General features: G+C 36.6%; 1 protein-coding gene across 1 annotated transcript in view; it reads right to left on the bottom strand.

Moving 5' to 3' along the window:
- DPP10 (dipeptidyl peptidase like 10) overlaps positions 1–20,507 on the bottom strand; it is a 1,350,210-nt gene extending 1,329,703 nt beyond the window's left edge. The window contains exon 1 of the mRNA XM_078451370.2: positions 20,148–20,507. Within this exon, the coding sequence (XP_078307496.1) occupies positions 20,148–20,207 (60 nt within the window). The 5' untranslated portion in view covers positions 20,208–20,507. The remainder of the gene's footprint in view (positions 1–20,147) is intronic.
- Between the last annotated feature and the right edge of the window lie 1,168 nt (positions 20,508–21,675).

Below are 21,675 nucleotides of genomic sequence, written 5' to 3'. Positions count from 1 at the left end.
TGGCATGAGCTTTTAATATTAACCACTACATTTTTTATAGACTGTATTTGTTGCCAAACGCTAAAACAAACATTAAGATGCTTGTGCGTCGACGGGTACTATGAATGCTTCCAAAACAGTGGTATAAAAAGCCACATAAAACACACCATAATCATGGAAATCATCTGCATTAAACTCACATTTGCCATAAAAGTGGCAGTTATTTTTCATCTACAAACAATTATATCTCAATTACTTACTCTCTGTTAGGGAACATTTCATAAAAAACTCTCATTTAATTGACGTAAGGATGTATTTTGTTTGGGGAGAAACATAATCTCTAATTTGGATTAATTAAAGGAATAGACACTCCAAATTATTAAAAGGTTGATGTCTACTAAAATACGAAACAGTGTTAGTTCCATGTACAAAAAGTAACACAAACCAAACCATAAAACCTACCATAGAAGGACCCAAAAGAGAATTAGTTTTTAATGAATAGACAAGAATACTCAGAGCTTTATATTTTCCATAAAATAAAGAGCTTGAAAAAGTTTGTTACACAAATAGTTTAAATGTACACTCTGTGTTATCCTGTACAAACTTTGAATTGGCTCAGCAGTACCTTTCTTTTTAACTATGCAATTATAATGGGCCCATCTAAACCATTACACTCAGAATTACTGCAGTTCAGAGTAATGAGGGTTTTTTTTTTTTTTTAGTAGGAAGTGTACAGCTTAATTAAATTTAGATATATAAAGTAATATTAAATTATACACAAAATGTCTATAGGTTGTACAACATCAGTAGTATCTCAAAATATAAGAAAGGACTGAGGTTGACTACCATTGAACTTTTTGTTTGTATGTTTTCAAAAAGGTTGGGGGTGCCTGGAAGGTTCAGTGTGTTAAGCGTCCGACTTCAGCTCAGGTCATGATCTCATGGCTCAGCTGGTGCCATCAGACTCTGTGCTGACATTGCAAAGCCATGAGCCTGCTTCAGATTCTGTGTCTCCCTCCCTGTCTTCCCCTCCCCTGCTCTCGCGTTCTCTCTCTCTCTCTCTCAAAATTAAATAAACATTTTTAAAAAAATTTTTAACAAGAGTTCAAAAAAATCAGCAGCAACAAAAATTTCAGTGCAGCCATGTACTCTTAAAATTAACAAAAAAAAATAAAAAGAATAATTTCAAATGTATTTGATTGCAATGGAATGATTTTCAGAAAATAAGATACTCTGTTTTCATATCCAGCCCTATTATCATCCTATCATATTGCTACTTATCATTAGCGGGAAGGAATCAGAGACATTTTCCTTGGTTTAACACATCTTGGTAGATGGTTTGTAAGAGGATTTCAGGAGACTGAATGGCCTCTATCCATTGTACTTTAAGCCCACCAAAGAATAACCTGTCACTACACAGGCCATGACAGCCAAGCAGTTTTCTCAGGAATGAATGGGAGGGGTGAACCATGATAACAGTAGGATGTAATTCTCCTTACTGTAAGTCAAAATCAGAAGAAGGAGAAGAAAAAGGAGAAGAAGGAGGAAGAGAAGGAGGAGGAGGACCCTGAAGGAGGAGGAAGAGGTAAGGGGGAGGAGAAGGAAAGGGAGGGGGAGGGAGGGGGAGAGGGAAGGGGGAAGGGAAGAAGTACAAGAAGAACAAAAAGAAAGAGAAGAGAAAAAAGAAAGAGACAATCTCATTAAAGCAACAGTATGTTTTTGCACTGTGACATATAAAATGAGAAAATAACTATTAACATAAAGATTTTACAGTGAAAATGTAATGAGAAGGGCAATGCCTTACAATAAACTAAATGATTATCCATTGCTATTTAATTTAAATTGCTTTTATCCTTTTGGAGTAAAATATAGCTTACTTTGAGACCTGTTATAATATGGAAGAGATCATTCCCTTTGCAATCCCAAGCAGATTCTATCGGCTTTGCATGCATTAGTAAATGGGGGCAGCGGGAGTCCAGGTAAAAGTAAAGACTATATAATTTCTCAAGTCTCAGAACTTTTTGACCAGTCTCTGCAAGCAGACTTTACAAAGATGTGAGTCTTTCTAGTTCTGTGTAAGATCTACTCACAGAAATGAGTGGTTCTCACCCCTGACACAGTAGTGTGTAGTAAATGCTACTGGGTAATAAAATCAGTGATATGGGTATTAACAATCTAGGTCCCTAGAACAAAATCCTGGCATAATAACCACGTCACTAGTTACATCACCCAATGATACATGTTACATGCTGTGTAACAATGTGTAGTTGGCTGACAGAACCCAGTCATAGCAACAGTAAGACCATGTCTGGTATAGAGAATGGTAACCCTTAAGAACCAAATGTCTTCAACATTCATTCTGTAAACATTTACTTAGCTTCTACACAGTAAGTTCCTTAACATTTCTAGAATCTACCCAATTAGTAAAGGTAGTAGCAACTTGACTATAGTATTCCCCTCTAAGCCCAGGATGAAGAATATAATATCGGTGACAAGACACTTATTTAGGTAACTGTGCTACATACAGGTTTTTATAAAACTCTTCCTATGTCTGGAACAGCAAACATTTGATATAACTTTCAGCCACATTAACACTTCTTTTTGAGACTTCTAATGCATAAGGCAAGATTCACTCTTTGAGAAATCCTTGGTCCTCTGGAAATATCAGTCAACAAAGAGGATGGAAATTCCACTAGAAGACTACAATTCCACTTAGCCCTGGATTTATAATAGAAAGACCAGTATATCACACTTTTTAATGTCTAATATATGGACTCTACTGGCTTATTACAGTAAGAATTTGATTCTTATCAGGATGATTTAGTATAACTCATTTAACATCCTTTTTCCTTTCTGTAGTTATATTTTTATTAATCTATTCATTATATCCCCATTTTCCAATAACACAGAAATGATTGTGAAATTGCCAAGATAATCTCCAATACTGCATTTATTTTTATCAATGATCTCTTTAATGTAAAATATGCATGCAGGATGGCCCTTAAGAATGAAGTACTAATAATATTGGACCTGGCTATTATTTATTGGGCATTTTTAAAACTGCTTTAAATGTATCATGTTATTTAATCCCCATGACTCTAATGGATAGCATTATCACCTCCATCCTGTAGATGAGGAAATGAGGTTCATAAAATTTTTAAAAACTTGTCTGAGATAATATTGCTAAAAGTGGCAACCTGGAATAAGAACTGAGGAAGTTTTATTCAAAAGCACACATTCCAAAGCACACAATTAACAAGTATGCAATATTGCCTCCTGAAATAGATGGCTTGCCTTTGGCTGACAAAATATACATATGTCAAAATTTTAAGTTCATCTGCTTTTAAGAAAATGATAACTAAGGAAGTCAATCTCTTTATTTAACAAAGTCAATCTCAAAATGTAAAATTTCAGATTATCATAACAGGCAGAGAGGGGAGATGTGAATGGTCAAACTGTGTTTCTCCCACCCCAAAATAATCCCTATTTCATGAAAAATTGAAGAGTTATAAATTTGAAGATTGCCAAGCAAGATGCTACCACAATGACAATGTAGGTTCTCGGGAATGGGGTACAACTTGTCAACGTTCTGCCAGAAGACAGCTCTGGCAGAACAACTCAGGGTACCTTGGAGGAGTGATATATGGAGGCAAGATGACTCTTTCCGGAGAAAAGACTAGGAATGGATAACAAAATGGCCTTCTCGGGTCCCAGTTCCTGTAACTCTCTACCTTGCACATTAGCAAACTTAATGCCCCTGCAGCGTCAGCCTGTCTCATGCTTGAAACCAGATTTCCAACAGGAATATTGTTGAGCTTCTCTCAGAGTTAAGCCTGGTGCTGTTTTCTTCAAGTCTAAAAGGCATAAAGAGATAATGCAGAGGATTTTATCTGTTATTATTTTAATAGGAATAGTAACCATTATCAGCTTATGATGGGGATAGTGTTGCTCCTTTGGCCAAAGAGTAGGGATGGAGTGGAAATGTAGGAGGGCCGAAGTCCTACCTATTTGGCTTTCCCTCAATACTTAAGGCTTGGAATTCTGAAAATAAAAGGATAAAAAACATTTGTACAGAAAAGAGATGGAGTATTGAGTGTTACCATTGGGGTTCAAGTATCAGTTCTATCATGTGATTTAGTGCCAGACCCCCAGCTCTCTGTCTGGATTCCTTCATCTATAAAACCTAGGTGATAATTGTTCAATACTCTGAGTGCCATTAAGTGGCTCAACCTTCCTCAGTATCAGGAACGCCTAGGGACAAACTGTCATGGTGACCCTCAATTCAAAAAAGCCACAAAATATGAATGAACCACATTTATTCCCAGCCCCAGGCTTCACTCACCTGTAGCAATCACCACCAGCTAGGTCAGTGGTTCTCAACCAGGGGCCATTTTGCTTCCCAAAAAACATTTGGAAATGTCTGGAGACCAGACACAACTGGGCACAGAGTCTCTGACAGAGGCCTTGGATGGTACTAAACAACCTACAATGCACAGGACAGCTCTCATAACAAAGAACAATCTGGCCCAAAGTGTCCCTGTATGAAGGCTGAGAAATTCTGGGTTATACCAAGTGAGACCAAATGGATACAGGGAATTTTATTTATTTTTATTGACTGACAGTCTCAGTGGAAGATACAACAGACACATTGTATGTGGTATCATCTGAATATTAAGTTTTTATTTCTTTACCCAAGACAACCCTCCTAGATCTTACTATTGGCCTATTCCATAAACTCATTTCAAATTCTTTCTCAGATCTTCCTCCAAGATAAAGCTAGTTAGGTATGTGCAGAGTTCCACTTACCTACTGTGTCTACATTCATCCAGGGCTTTCTTAGTGTGTCATCAATAACAGAACTCAGACTCTATAATCATGCTGACCAGGTATAGAGTACACACACAGTGGTGTGATATGTATTGCTGTCTTTGCCTCACTTGGTCTCAGCTTTATATGGTCTCTTAGCCCGTTGCACTTAAATGGTATCTAGAATGTAAGCTGTCTCCTTTGCCCTATTTTGCTGACCAGCAAAAATTCAACCCAGTACTTTAAATGTTTGAAGTATTTGTCCAGATAATCACAATCACATTCTTTGGCAGTTGACTTTTCAAAACTGATTACAGTTTACAAAACTACATGATGTAAGCATACTTCCTCATAAACTGCTATTATTCTTTTTCCAACCCCACACATTTCCTTCTTCATTTTGTCATATCCTATCAATAATAAGTATATACATTTCACAAGATTGTAGTTGACATTCAATAAGAAGCTATCTAAAATGGTCTTGCAAATACTTGGAACACAAACATGCTTCTGTTGTGGCTGCTATAAATATACTTACTCTAGCTCTAGCTAGTCCCAAACTGCTATAGATTCCTCTGCCTGGGCCTCTAACATTAAGAAGTCACTAGTCCAAATTGATTTAAAATTACTGTTCATCCATACCTGTGTGAACTTGTTCTTACTCCTGAATTTTCATCTAACAGACCCTAAACTATCCTTTGAAATTAGCTTATAGTGTTATGTCCCACTGGGTATTCCTTTCAGATGTACTTTGTGGACTCTATTGTTTCTCCTGCTTCACCAAACCCTGGGTTTCTGGTCTGATATTTCTAGGCTGGCCCCATCAATTAGTAATACATGTGCAAATGTGAGAGTTTACAAAGGCAAATCTGTCAGCATACAACAAATGCCATGAGAATCAAATGCCTGAGTATTTTAGAAAGAAGGCCCCTTAAGTGAATATTTTCCTTGTGGTATAATGGAAGGGACTTCAACTGTGGAGTCAACATAGGACAGGGTAGGAGACCCAGATGTTTCTCCTCCTTCCTCAAACCATTAGGCCCTTAATATTTTGTGGTCGAATGAGGATTGTGTCTACAATGTTAAAAGAGATACTAGGGGTGCCTGGGTGGCTCAGTTGGTTAAGCATCTGACTTCGGCTCAGGTCATGATTCACAGTTTGTGAGTTCAAGCCCCGCATCAAGCTCTGTGCTGATAGCTTCGAGCCTAGAGCCTGCTTCAGATTCTGTGTGTCTCTTCCTGCCCTTCTCCCCCACTCACACTCTGTCTTGCTCTCAAAAATAAATATTAAAAAAAAAAGAGAGAGATAGAGACACTAAATGCAGATAGCCTCACCAAGATCAACTATTTAAAATGCCAGTTTCAACTTCTTTCCTTAGTAGGGAAATGGTAAAAAAATAAATAAATAAATGAATTTGTTGGTATAAGCATTTCTGGCACAGATATTTTCTTCTTATGTGAATTTTTCATTCTTAAAAATAATAAACTCTTCACATTTGAAATTACTTCAATGCCTTTTCAGTTAAAATCTAATGAAAGAATTTAGCAATAAGTCAACTGCAGTTATATTTACATTTTTAAAACCCAACTTTCATATTGCCTATCACACACACATACACACACACACAATGAGGGAAGAAAATACTTTGGGGGGGAAAAATAAGAACGTATCTGGCTTTCTTTCGCATACATTCTGAAGAAAGAACATATTACTCCCCACATCGGATGGCCTTCACTTACTTATTCATTTATTCAGCAAGCCCTTTGTAAGTATGCATTCCAGAGTAATGCCAGAACTACACACTAAAGTTGCAATGACAAGTGAGATACTGCCTGTGCCTCAAGGAGCCTATAGTCTAGCTACGGGTAGCATGTGCAGTGGAAAGTGGATAGGATATAGAAGAGGGTGGAGAAAGAGGATAAAAAGATAAATGTATGTATATATGTATGTGTGTGTGTGTGTGTGTGTGTGTGTGTGTGTGTGTGTGTGTTGAAAGTATGTGTTGCAGGTCCAGTAAAGCACAAGACAAAGAGTCTTAATGGATCTGGAAAGAAGGGAATAAGGAAGAGACACAGCTTCAGAGAAGAGGTAAATTCCTGTGAAGTGAATCCAAAATGATAAGCACTATCAACCAGGAAGGCAAAAGGGAGGGGCACGGGGCATTCCTATAGGAGAAAACAGGGTTGCAGGCTCAAAACAGCAAAAGACCCTGTAACAACAATGAACAGTTCCTCAGAGCAGCTGGAAACAGGAGCCAGGAAATCCTAGCTATCATCTTGACGTTTTATAGCAAGTTGTCTAGGTTTAAGCATGAGCTCTGTCTCTTTCAGTCTGAGACCTTGGGCAAGTTAATATCCTTACCTAAAAAATAATAACTAGTTCTCTGATAAGCCTTTGTGGAAATTAGAGATATCCCACAAAATACCTAGAAATATGCATATTGTGGTGTGGGCACTTAACAATGGTAATGAAGAGATAGTGATGATGATGGTGATGATGATGGTCGGGGTGGTGCTGTTGCCGCTGCTCTTTCTTACCTGGATACTTTTATGCATTCCATCATCTGGAATGGCCTTTACCCCCAAATTCTCTACCAAAATTACTTTTGCTTGCCCATCAAGTCTCAGTTCAAATTTCACTCCTTTCTACAAATCGGAGTTAGGTACACCTTCATTGATCTCTCAGAGCACATTTACACTCTATTTTCACCAATGACTTAGTTTTCCATGTCTTACTCCTTCATTCCAGGCAAAGGGAGAAAAGAAAAGAAGACAGACTGTATGCTTCTTAAAGAATGGCTCTGTGTGTCTTATGCCTTTTGGTATCCTCATCCACGCAACCTAGCATTTATTGAATATTCAGTAAGTATTTGTTGAAATAACATATTATCGAGAAAAGAATTAGAAACTAGAATACAGAATGCTTTTATAAAATAAAACCCTGAACAGTCAGGGTTCTGATAGGAAATATAACAAAGATTAAAGACTCTAGGTAGGGAAGAGAGCCTCGTGTATTTAAGATCTTGAAACTTTGAGAGGAGCGCTATCCCCATAAAGCAAGGTAATTACCATGGCTGGCTATCAGCCTCTGCAGCACTGACATACAGGTGACCACACCTAGTTGAGCCAAGTTCATCACAAAGGTCTAGGTTGAAACTAAAAAGGTGCTATGAGACATGACAGAAAAAAAGAGTACCCAGGCAATGGGAATATCAAGCACAGAGGCTCTCGTCTGGCAAAGAACTTGGCTTGTTTCAGAGTCAGAAAGGGACCAGCCTGGTTGGAGAATGGTCATGAGGTGAAGCAGGAGGACAGACAATGGGAAACAATATGGTCAGAAAGAAGAACAGGTGCCAAATAATGCAGGGTGGTCAGGATAAAGTGAAGGCTCTGGGGTTGTTTTCTAAAAGAAATGCTAAAGTTTAAACCAGGTGTACAAGGTGATTGGAGGAAAAATTTAAATACCCACTTGGTTATTAAGTAGGGAATTGTGATAAAGTATTCTGGAAGCCAGGAGCCCACTGAAGTCATTGTCATAATTCAGGTAAATGTGCAAGGAGTTTGGTGATGGTGGTGGAGGTGGACAGAGTGGCAAGACTAAAGATACATTTAGGAGGTAGAATAGGCAGAACTCTCTGATGGACTAGGTGATGAAGAGAAGAAAGGTGAATCTTAGCAGAAACCAACTTCTAGTCTGAGTCTCTGAAAAGATTCTCTGACATGATGTGAGAAAGGGGTAGGCAGTAGCAATCAAAAGTCTTGATGGTTTATGGTTTATTAGTGATGGAAACATGAAAACAGGAAACATAAAAAAAGTTTATGGTTTCTATTAGACATCTAAGTGAGAATCCTTAGTACAGAGCAGCATCCAAGAATAGAGGAGAAGGGAGAGGTCTGGGTGGGAGACACACAGTCTGCTGGTGTTCAGCATTTGGTAATTAAATCCATGGGATTGGGGGGCACCTGAATGACTCTTGATTTTGGCTCAGGTCATCATCCGAAGGTCATGGGTTGGAACCTCAGCATGGAGCCTGCTTAAGACTCTCTCTCCCTCTGTCCCTTTCTATACTTTCTCTCTCTCTCTCTCTTTCTCAGATAAAATAGTAGTAATAATAATAATAATAATAATAATAATAATAATAATAAATAAACAAACCCATGGTATTTATAACACCACTCAGCTGGAAGTTACAAACCAGATGTCCCAACCCTCCCTGAAAATATTTTTGGTGATCCCATATAATCTATCATTTCCTCAAAAACACCCCTCCAAGATATTTCTTTGGAAAGGGGAGTGAGCCTTGTTCTGATATGCCTTTAGGTAAGGCATGCCCTCTCCAGTTACCATACTTCCAATTTGCATCTAACCATAATATATATGCTACCTGTTAACCTTGGAGGCATTTAGTGTTTAAATAAATACTCCTGAGGACTTCAGAATACCAAGTCCCTAGAGAAACCAGAGAAGAAGTCACTATGATAGGCCTTGAGCAAACTTATTTATTGGATGAAGAATATAATAATTTCCCCTCATCATCCCAAACTCATCACCTGCAAAGCGAAAAGATCCCAAAGACATATAAAACAAACAAACAAACAAACAAACAAACAAACATTTGACAATACAAAGCAAATTGAACATGGAATCATCTAGTGTAAAAGGAGAAAAGGCTACCCGAATAAGATAATATTGTGATTCTCTCTTCCCATCCTTTTGTTCTAAAGTCACAGAGGAGGTCTCTGCTATGAAGCAATCAGAGACAATATGATATTTGAGTCTATTACATCATGTCAAGACAGTGCTTATATCATTGCATCACCTGTCTTTCACAGTATGGTATGTATTACTTATCCATCAAATTCTAAAATCTTTCTTGCTCATCACTGTGGTACATATTTTTGGCTTTTCTGTCCAAACCATGCAACCTTCTTCATTGTTTCTAAAGGAACCCATTTTTATTTGGATAACCCCCTCCTCATTCCTGTACTAAACCATGTGCATGTGTGTCTTCAAGTACACTGAATAAAAAAAATGGTGTAAGATTTAACTCTAGGCAACAAGAGTTGAGGAGAAATCTGTGTGGAATTCTTTCTTTAAAAAAAAAAAAAAAAAACTCAAGAAAGAAATTTCTCTTTGCCCACACAATATTTTCAGTTGCCATGTCTGCAGCCCAATTATCTAACTGGGACAGTCACGTACTGACCATGACAGAAGCTAGTCTGAGAAAGACAACGCAGAATGGTGCGAATTATCTGGGTCCTAGGTCATGTTATTTTGGCACTGAATTAACAGACTCCTCAAATGGTCTTTTCATTTTGTGAACTTATTTTTTTTCTGATTCCTTTAACCATTTCATTTAGAGTTTTCTGTTATTTTGTGATGTTTGTGTGGTAGGGGGCAGGGTAGTTCTTGTTTAAAAGGATGCACCTCACCTACCTTCCCTTTTTAGTGTTTATTTATTTTGGGGCTCCTGGGTGGCTCAGTCAGCTGAGCATCCAACTTTGGCTCAGATCATGATCTCTCAGTTCGTGAGTTCTGGCCACACATTGGGCTCACTGCTGTCAGTCCAGGCCTGCTTTGGATCCTCCAGTCCCTTCTCTCTGCCCCAAGCCACCTTGCGTTCTCTCTCTCTCTCTCTCTCTCTCCCAAAAATAAACAAACATTAAAAAATAAATAAAAGGGTTTTTTTAGTAATCTCTACACCCAAAGTGGATCACAAACCCATAACCCTGAGATCAAGAGTCAAATGCTCTTCTGACTGAGCCTGCCAGGCACCCCTACTTTTCTCCCCCTCCTTTGTTTAACAAGGCTTCACTCTGGTGTGGATCCCAATGCAGGACTTGAAGTCACAACCTTGAGATCAAGATCTGAGCTGAAATCAAGAGTTGGACACTTAAACTACTAAGCCACCCAGCCCCCCCCCTTTCCCTTTTTAATCCTCAGCTTTCTCATCTGGTATCACTAAGAAACACTTAAAATTTTATGGTTGTAGAACTGTTGCACATCAAGTGTACTTTAGTATTTTCTGTCTCCTCTGAAAAATGCTCTGAACTATTGAGGGAGACCATTGGAACTAATCCTTCAAGAAACCCAAGGTGTCTGTATCAGACAACATATGGCTTATGTAATCAGGAGACTAAGAAGGAAAGAGCTTTCTCACCTCTGCATCTGAAATTCCCAGGCATATTTTATGCTTAAATCCAATGCCACTAACAGAGGTCAGTAATGAGGCATTGGTACTACTCAAAAGACCATTACTTACCAATATGCCAGGAAAATGATTATCTGTATGTTATCTCCAAATACTAAAGAGAAATATTTTGGTACAGTCCAATGATTGTCATTAGTCAGAAAAAATTCTTCTGGGTTAAAAAGGTACCACTAAATTAAAGCCTTTAAAGACCAGCTATTATTAGCATTCATGAAAGTGGGTGGTATAAAATCAAGGTGTTAAAAAACCTTTTGTTCTTATTAAGATATACCTTTAGTAACACCTGTCTGGCTAATAATATCTTAGTACCTGGATCATCCTGAAGATAGACCAGCAATGTGTGACCATTTTCACTTTCTACCTAAAGACACAAACCTTAAGAGTGCTTCCCAAGGTCAGAAAACTGGGTCCCAAATTTAGATCTTGTCTTTGAAATATTTGGTTTTAAGCTTTTCCTTCAGAGTAGAGTCAAATTCTCAGAGATAACACAAAGTCCAGGCCCTTTCATGTATTTGAAACCTCATTCTTCACTGATCCTGATCACTTATATTATATAACATAGTCACACTCAACTAATAAATGCTTTCAGGACAGTTACAGTGCCTTGTTTCTTCATGTTTTGCACAGGTTTGTCTGTGTCTGAAACATTTTCTTCCCCTCTTCTTAATTAAAAAAGAATTAATTTAACTCCTATACAGTATCTGGTTTGGGCTTTGTAAATGACACTCAAACCTTATATTTACCCCTCCTAGCACTTATCATTTTATTTTTTTTAATGTTTTTTAATTTTTTTTTTAACGTTTATTCATTTTTGAGACAGAGAGAGACAAAGCATGAACGGGGGAGGGTCAGAGAGAGGGAGACACAGAATCTGAAACAGGCTCCAGGCTCTGAGCTGTCAGCACAGAGCCCGATGCAGGGCTCGAGCTCGCAGACAGCAAGATCGTGACCTGAGCCGAAGTCGACGGCTCAACCGACGGAGCCACCCAGGCACCCCGAATTTTATATTATAATAGTATTAGTTTGCATCCTGGGCTGTGCTCCTTAAAAACAAGCAGTGCTGTTCTATTTGAGTCTTTTTCCAGTAAATGTGAAATGACTAAAATAATGAAAAAGTAAGTCCAAGCTTCTATCCATTATACCTTTATACAATTTTACTACAGCTGCCCTTCCTTGGTCAAGAATACCTGCCTGGCATAGTTTCCCTACCCTAATTCCTTTATTGTCTGAAAAAAATTATTCAAGTAAAGGGCCCATACGCTAAATACAATAAGTACTTTTATGCTATTTATTTTCCATTAAAATAGAGTGGAGTCCATTTTTCTTAGGGGAAAATCCTATAAACCAGAGTTGTGAGAAGTGGTGTTTTTAAACCCAGCAGCAGTGATTCATCTTGAAAATTAAGGTTTCTGATGAGAAAGAGTCTCACTACAGGGCCAAAGCTAATAGTTCCCCTACAAGGCCCCATCCATTAAAATCAACAGCAACTTGTATCTGCTATGCTAACTCAGGTTCCAAAACAGAGGGGCAAAGATTGTCTCTATTTGGACAGACTTTCCTCAACCCTAATGTAAAAGATACTTGTAATGTGAAACCTATTTTTGACTTACAGAAACCACTCTTTCTCAAGAGAATTAGCATATCTATTGTGACAATCCTTGAGGCCCCTTTGTCATCTCTCCAAATGTTGCCTACATACTTTAAAGTAAAATGTTCAGTTCAGCTTAGGTTAAGGAAGACTAATATGTTTCTGAACTCAAAAGTCAGACTGCATTTCTTAGGAAGACAAATGAGTTCATAGCCCTCTTTGTTCCTTCATTCAAAGAATCTTAATTGAGGACCTGTTATACCCTGGATTAGCACTAGGCACTAAAGTTGCCAAAAATAAAGACAAAGACCCTTGAAGAGCAGTAGAGGGAAGAGTAGTAGTAGAAAGACTTACATGGAAACAAACAATTATACCTAAAAAGACTACCTGTTATGAAGCAGGCAATGAGATTACGTGAAAACATAGGTGATTAGTTGAGACCATGACTACTGCCTAAGGGAATTAGAGAACTGGGAACATTCTGTTTGAGATTTGAAGTAAAAATAGGGTTTATTAAAAGGACCATTTGGTGGAAGCATAGAACAAGCAAAGGAAACAATGGGTGTAGAGATAGTAGGAAGGCTATATACACAGCCTGATATATTTCTCCTCAACTCAATCACATGTACAATCCATGCAGCTAGGTATCTTCCATTTTTGTAGTTAAGCACCAGGATGAGTAGCTGCACTTTTTATTGAATTAATCAGTCCTTTAGATAGCATTTAAACTCAATATTCTTCTTTCCCTACCTTCCTGGTACGGATCCATGATGAGATCTTGCAGATGTTACTACAATATTAGAAGATACTTTTCAGCTCCCTGGTGACTTCAAAATGAGTTTTTATCATCATTATAGTTAATAATAATTGCAAATAAAATTCTTAGCTTTTATGTCATAAAAATTGATTCTTACTATACAGTTCTCTATGAAAATGTCATATCCCTTAAAAATTGCTACTAGAACAAATTATAATACAAAGCACTTACATAGCATTTTTGTTTGGGTAGATAATTTAAGTTTATTGCCCTTCTGCTAGTGAGAAGAAAAGCCTGAACAGGGTTAATAGCCTTCCCCCAAGGCTACATGATCCATTGTGATACAGAGAGAATGAGAATTCAAATTAAGGATGACCCTCTAAAGGAAAACCTATCCAATCTGCCCTACACTCCATTTGTACATATCAGGTAAGACTGCATGCAATGGGTCTTTCTTCCCAATCCTAACTGTAAAAAACAAACAAAAACCTGAGTCCTATAAAAAATTTCCAAGGGATAAAGTTGTTCAGAATGTAAACTTCTTTTATTTCAAGGCTTATCACCTAAGTTAAATTGGTTCTGCTAATGTAATACCATGCTGGGTCTGTCCAGAGGAGGTCAGGTTTACAAATGATAAACTGTTTGTTTCAGTTGTGGTATACTGCTTCCAGTGCTATCCTACCAACCTGGCACATATCCAATAGCTAAATGAAAGGAGAAAGGTTATGGTGATATTCCTGTCTAAGACTCTTTTGCCAAGTTTCAGATGAAGATGGCAAGAAGGGAGAAAACTGCCTAACATACTTTCTGCTTAGTGTGACTATCTCCATAGTTACCAAAAGGTGTTTATTACCAAATGCCCTCAAACCAAATCAGATAACAGAACCATTGAAAGCCAAACAAAATCTCAATAGTTTTTTTTTTAAAGAAATGTGCTGTGAATTTAAAAGACAGAACAAGGTTTCCCACTAGGTTACCAATTAAACAAGGTCTTAAAATTTTATTTAGCTCATTTTAGAGATGATAGACCTTAACAGTCACTTAATAATCAACAAATATATATTCAAAGTCTATTGTGTGAAGTGCTTTGTATCAAGAAAGCCCTATAAGGGATAAAAGAGATATATACCTGAAGAGATCTCAGCTCTCATACAATTCACATTATTACATAATCCTAAGTATCGTTCTGAAATTGTTCAGACTCCACCTGTGATACTCAAACACAGACAATTCTTACAGGGGGACTATAGAACAAGTTTGTCTTATTTTGTAGTTCTTTAGCACAGGATTTCTGAAACTTTAATGTGCATTAAATCACCCAGAAGACTTGTCAAAAACAGATTGCTGTTTCCTATCCCCAGAATTTCTAGTAGATTAGATCTGGGTAGGGCCCAGGAATTTGCATTTCTAATAAGTTCATAGGGGATGCTGATGTTGTTGGCCCAGGGACCACATTTTGAAAGCGCTACCTTAGCTTATTTATTCCATGCTACATTTGTTGAACTATGTATTTTCAGTGAAAATTAGTGATTTGTCATCACAAATTTGTTACTAAAAATGTCTTTGCTACCTGAGCAAAACATGAGTTTCTAGGAAATTATTAACACCTATTTTTCCAAGAAGCAAATGAAATACTACTAAATATTTTCTCAAAGTTCAAATTTAACTAAAAATATGTTATAATACTTCTTCAAAGTAAAAGTTGCCAATTCAAACACTTTAAATGTTGAATAAGAAAGAAACTTTACATTTTATTAAGAAAAAATGAATAAAATAGAAAACTAGCCCATCTTTATAACACTGTCACTCTTTACTAAAAATATAAAAACATTTAATCCTTCCTTTAAAGAGTAGGATCTACAGTCATTATTCTAATGACTATAGAATAAGTATTTAAATTTAAATACTTAGCATAAATGCAAACTATAAATGACTATAAATTGGTCATTAGCAGAATTTCTAACTTGTGGTCCTATTCATGGTCATCACAGGCTGTGATTTTTGCCTTAAGCATATGAGGAAGTTGTTTCCGAATAATTAAAAAGATATAGACCATTTCGAAGAGGGAGAAAAAATTTTTCTCACATACAATGTCTTCCATTCTAATTTTTTGTAAGTCTACTTTTTCGGCTTCAAATATCACCACTTAAGAGAATGGCCCATTCTCCTAATGCTGAAGAAAAATCTGTACCTTGCCAAATGGAACCATAGGGTTCACTGAATAACGATGATAACTCTTTCTTTAGTGCTTCTGAGTCTGTGTTGAGATCATAATGTAATAAAGTTTCTTTTTATTTTTTTCCTTATGACTAAAGTCCTTAGGATAAAGACCAAGAAGAATCCCTAAGTCAAAATACACTATAGAAGCATATTATACTCTTCTGGAATTTCATGTAATAGTGATATTTGAGAGGTACATTTTGCATATTGCAATGACATAAAGAGGTGGACTTTTCTCTAATATACTCTTTATATTTCCAAATTTTTGTGGATGCAATTATGAAATACTCTTTAAGACAAAATGCAACACCAGCTGAAGTGCCATGGAAATATGGATGTGGTATCCATCCTTTAAACTTGGAGTGTGGAATTACCAATCAGTAAAAAGTGGTGTCAATTGGTACATTTCCAAATTATTCTCACCATGCCAACTTATCACAATGTTACACTCCAAAATACCAATGGCTAAAGACACAAATTATTTTCTAATGACCATGCCCTCAGGCACACAGATTTAATAAAAAATGTACATATGAGAAGATTTTCATCCTCTTTTACTACCTAATTTTATCTCCTGTTTCACACACAACAGTTTTGGATGGAGCTGTGGATTAGAGGTGGTAAAGAGAAAATGTCTGTATTTGCCTAACACTTCAATATTATAATATAAAGACAATCAAATTGTCATGAAAAGTATTTGTCTGCTCATAGATGTTCTACTCTGAAGAAAATGAAAATCCTAAATCCACTTTTAAATACACTTTGTAAAAATGTGTAGCTATTTGTCCAGGAATTTGTACGTACGTACATACATACCTACATACATAAATAAATAAATAATAAATTTTTAAAAAGAAGCTTTTGGGGTCCATTTACACAGATCTGAGAACCTGGGAACCTGAGTGTGAAGGTAGTGATAGAATAACCCATGTCTGTCTTAAAAAAAGAAAAGACATTGATATGAAAGAGTCACTAGATGAGAAAAGTAAAGAAATATTGTGCACTATATTTTGAAGTTCGATAATAAAATAAAATAGGTATGATTCCTGATCGAGGAATCACACACCCTGAGGATTCACACACAACTTCTAACTTCAGAGAAAAGATGGACCATTCTACTACCCTTAGAAATACATGGGTGAATGATTTCTATTAAAATATGAAAAAAGAAAAAAAAAACTCTCACTTTTTTTAAGGCAAAGTTCTAAATTTGAAATTCTGCTGAAAGAAAAAGTAAACGAAGTTCAGAGATTTGACTGGAAGATTTAATTTGCTTTCAGTTTAACCAAGAGAAGCTAAGACAGGGAAGAAAAAACCAAGTTTGTTGCCTAAAGTGGGGACAATTTTTCAGAAATGAAGTTTATAATAAGCCAAGATTAGATCTGTATTTAGCATTCCCAGATTGTCCCTAAAACTTTCCATTACAGATCTCAAAGATTCTTTTTTTAGAGTGCTGCTACCTTGACGGTAAGATTTGTAATCATTTCAGGAAAAGCTTTATTGCTTTTCAAGCTCTAAAATGAGAGAGGGTTTTATGAGTGCATTGCATTCAACATTTTGTCCAAAGAGATCTGACACCTTAATTTGACTTCCTCTGCTCTGTTCTCTTATCAGTTTTGACTACAGGAACATACCTGCTCAAGTACATCAGGACAAATGTGTCAGGAACTGGTACAGCTGGAGAATGGCCAGAATGACAAAAACAAATGTCAAGCAACCTGAATAATGTTGACCATTTTATTACATCATGACTCCTCCCAACGCCTCCTTCTTCAGCTCTGCCACCACTCTGACCACAAACAGCTTTCACTGGCAGCAGCCGCTAAATTTGACTCACTGCAGATATCATCACTTTTTAAACTTCAGCTGGAGAAACGACATATAAACACACCTGTTCTTTCTCCTCCCACACATTTTGGCCCTTAAAGCTATTTTTAGCCAAAGCAATTCATTTTTGTTCATTCCCATTGCATTCTTTTTTAGCAGTAGTTAAACTGTCAAGAGAAGGAACAGTCAGCGTTTACTACATTGACAAAAGGGGGAACAATTCCCCAGAGGATTATTACTCTGAACTGTGAGGGGGTGGGGGGAGTCCCTAGAGGTTTTAGAATTTCCAAAATGGAGCAATTTACAAGTTATTAAGTATCTGGATATTTCTGGAGCCCCAAAGTGGGTCACTTATCATTACCTGCAGGCCAATCAGATTCCATAAGGGAGTTTTGCTTAAAGTTTTCAGATAGTAACTTTAAGAGTGAGGGGAAAATTAACTCTAAAAAAAAAAAAATCATGCTTGAAAAAAAAGAAAATATATTCCAAAAATCCAAAATGTCTTTTGAGCTCCAGTATCTAATAGCTTTCCAAAAACCTCTCATCTCAGGGTTTTTACTTAGGTTGTTGCCGCATTGTGTTCATAGGCTAATGCATTACCTAAATATAGATAGCCATTTTTAGTATAAATTCCAAAAGCCATAAATGTTTCATAATTGAGCACATAATTTGAAGTAAGAGAGCTTTTCCACTCATCCCCTTTTACTGTTGCAAATTGGAAAATACTCAAGTAATTACTCCCTTAATAGTTCAATGCTTGCAACTTTATATACTTTATGAACATCACAAGCATCTTTTGCTCCCCAGAGCAATATGGGGGGTGGGGACAACACAAAAGAACTTAACTTGTATAATTAACCAAATCATCCAGTGCTTTGATTCAAGATTTCTTCATTAAGCCATTAATGTAATACATTGCTAAGTGATGGGTTGTCCAATTTTTATGATGCCTTTCATTTCAATTCAATTGCTGCAGTTAGAATGAAAAAAAAAAAAGAGCATCTGCAAGATCAGCAAGATGATGCAAAACCCTTAGACTAGAAACGTTTTTTTTTTCTGCCTTCACAGTTTGTCTGAGGGCAGTCAATGCCAGAGGACCAATAAGGAAAGTAATTTTAAGTCCAGAAAGTAGCATTCATTTGTCCTTATCCAATAAATAAAAGGGCAAATAAAACATTTGATTCTTGTGACCTCAAACACTTAAACAGAAAGCTTCTGGTCATTTTATGGGTTTCCAAACATACTCAAAGGTAGATAGCCAGTTCATAATTCTATCCCACTTTAGGCTACAACACATATTTCCCACCAGAGTTTATATATCACAATGTGGAGTGTCATATATGTACTGTTTAATCATTGTTCAGTGATGGTATGCTTACATAAATGACATATATGGGAATGTGACATGCAGAGGAAAACTTATATACTAAAGCATAGCATTTTCTTTCTAAACTTGGACACCATACAAAAAATTCAGTGCTGAGAAAGGCACTGCTTTTGCCATTAGAGATGGTGAAAATTATCTGAATTTTAGTTCTTTATGGTTACAGTTAACTTTATATGTTTATATATGCTGAGAGTCTAACTATATATCACTTGATACATCCTGGAGACTTCATTGCTTTTAAAAATAATTGCATATAAATGGAGTTCAGTGTATGGTACATTTATAACTAAAAGACTGACAAAGGGTAGGTAAGTTCACAAGAAAAAAACTTACTGCTGAAAATTATATTTTCTAATGACAGTCTATGCAGTATTTTCAAAGACCTGAGATATAAACCAAAAGTAACATAAGCACAAAAAGCCAGTCATGTCGAATTTTGGAATCTCAATAAAAGACATACAACTGTTTGTGAATTAGAGATTGTAGTTACTAAAAATGATCTATCAGGTTATCAGTTTTTTTTCCATGAAAGAGTTCCAAAGGAGCCCATCACTTTCTCCCAGGATGCAAAATATCCACACAGATAAATTGCAAGACAAAATAAATCCTTCATTTGAAATCTGTTTTTAAGAAGTCTCCTTTTAAGTAAGAACACCAAAATAACAGCAAAGAGGATAGCATAAACATTACTTAAAACTAAAACAGAACAGTCAAATTCCAAGTTTGATCCTTTTCTTTTAGCCATGTCAAATAAGCCTCAAATTTAAAACAAGCACTTGTATTAAAAGGCATCCCCAATCACCTCCCTTACATGATGGCTTAGATAATAGCATATGTTTGTATACTCCCTCTATAGACTTTCATACTCCATCACTATAGTGGCTTTAGTATAACCAACAGTTCAACACTCACAATGATGAATATGTTTTTCTATGAAAAGGATAAGAAGTCCCAAATCCATATGACAATGAAATGCTATTATAAAATTTGTATTCAATTTAATATTATCTGTTTTCAGCAGTTTGCAAATTCTTCACCAATTTCATCAAGAAACAGACATGGAATAAAAACTCCTCTGGAAGCTCAAAGCTCACTAAACTTTCTTCCTAAAATATACCACTGATAGAGTCTCAATCAAAAAAGCAAAAGTCATCAAGGTAAATGAATTGTTAAGTGAAAACTACTCTCTCCAGTCTATACACACATACAAACAGAACTAAACTCTTTACTTAGATCCAATCTTTCATTTAAACTCAGAGCAACTAGCTGTCTTCACTGTCAGTGCCCTGCCATACCAACATTCATGTGTTCAGTAGATGAATGAAGATACATATGCAGAAACAGAGGGAAGAAGGAAACCTGGGTTCCTACCTTGACAGTTTTCGAGGGTTGACACTTGATGTGATGGGACACGCTGGCCGTTTGGTTCATTTTTCAGGACCCTGGACAGCTCACGATCCCAGGTGGACTTCCAGGGTGAATTGGTGATCAAGTCTCCTCTACTGGACTTGAGCAGGGGCTGCTGCTGTTGCTGTTGCTACTGCTGTTGCTTCTACTTCTTCTGCTGCTGCTGCTTTCTCACTCCGGAGGCTGAAACGCTGTCAGATTGGAGGGATCTGTATCTCAGCCCTAAATAAAGCATTCATTTGGTTCATCAGTCTCAAAGCTCTTGACGATATGGAAAAGAAAGCTACAGACTGTTGCAATTCACTTGTACTGTACCTTTTCAGTACTGAGATGTGACAGCTTTAGAGTACAGCCAATGATCTTGGCTCTCATTCTCCTTTCAAAGAGACGGATACCAGAAAACATACAGAGATCAATTGCAGCACCACAGTTTAAAGGGATACTCTCAACTCCCCGGATTCTAACCACTTTATACTTTTTTTTTTTTTTCCCAGTGCAAAAGAAATCTGCCTCTCTCTCCCTCTCTGCTCACATTTTTTTTTACTATAATTCATTCTCATTCTGATACTAAATTTTTTTCTTCCTAGGTAGTTTTTGCAGTCAAAACAGCAGTAAATGCTGGGAAAAGACCTGTTGCCTGATTTAACATTGTAGGTTTTAACATAAGTATGGTAAAGGATTTACATCTTCTATGGATATGTAAGAAATTCTACAGTGACAGCCGGCTAAGATACTGACTATTCTTATTCTGTAAGCTGTGAGAAAGCTTATGATATATAAAAAAGTTTTCAAACATAATAGTTACTAGACGTTGCACCAAACATTTTTTTTTTTTTCAAATTTTAACCATCTCTTTCCTTGAGGTCATTTTTAAAAAAAAATTCCCTGGGACAAACTAGTATCTAGCTCATGCCAATCCAACTTCCCACGTAGTTACCTCTCTGCCCCAAATGACATTCATTTTTGCAAAATAAGTCATAAATGGTTATGAATAAGGTTTCTACAGAGTAACCACTCCCTGTGGTCACATTAGCACCAACTAGTATGAAAATATCCTAGTTGGAAATAAGAGATCCAGTAGGCTTGACTTAATGTAGTATATTATTTCCCAATATTTATTATAAAGTATTGAATGCGGCCTAAGCTGAGTGTGTATGTCTCATGTATTTTTGAAGACTAACCCTTTTTACTCATCAGACATATATCTTGCTGGTGAAATGCCAAGTTTATAAGATTGAACTGCATGAAGCTCTCAGGAAGCTTTATGAGGGGCCAAAAACAATACTAATTAACATTAGTGTGAGAAGAAATAAACTAATAAGTTTGGTGACATGATTAAATTTATGTGTTATTCTTAAGAAATTTTTCCTGTTCTGAAATAGGAAAGGGATCTAAACATTCTTCACCAAATGTTTGTGAATTGCTGAGTTTCCAAGGGTAATAGTTCTGGCAGCACAGTAGAGGTAAGGATTAGGCAGTAGCAAGATCAAGC

This window comes from Panthera onca, chromosome C1 (genome assembly GCF_046562875.1).
Source record: "Panthera onca isolate mPanOnc1 chromosome C1, mPanOnc1 haplotype 2, whole genome shotgun sequence".
Classification (NCBI taxonomy): domain Eukaryota; kingdom Metazoa; phylum Chordata; class Mammalia; order Carnivora; family Felidae; genus Panthera; species Panthera onca.
This window is presented reverse-complemented; position numbering and strand designations above follow the sequence as displayed.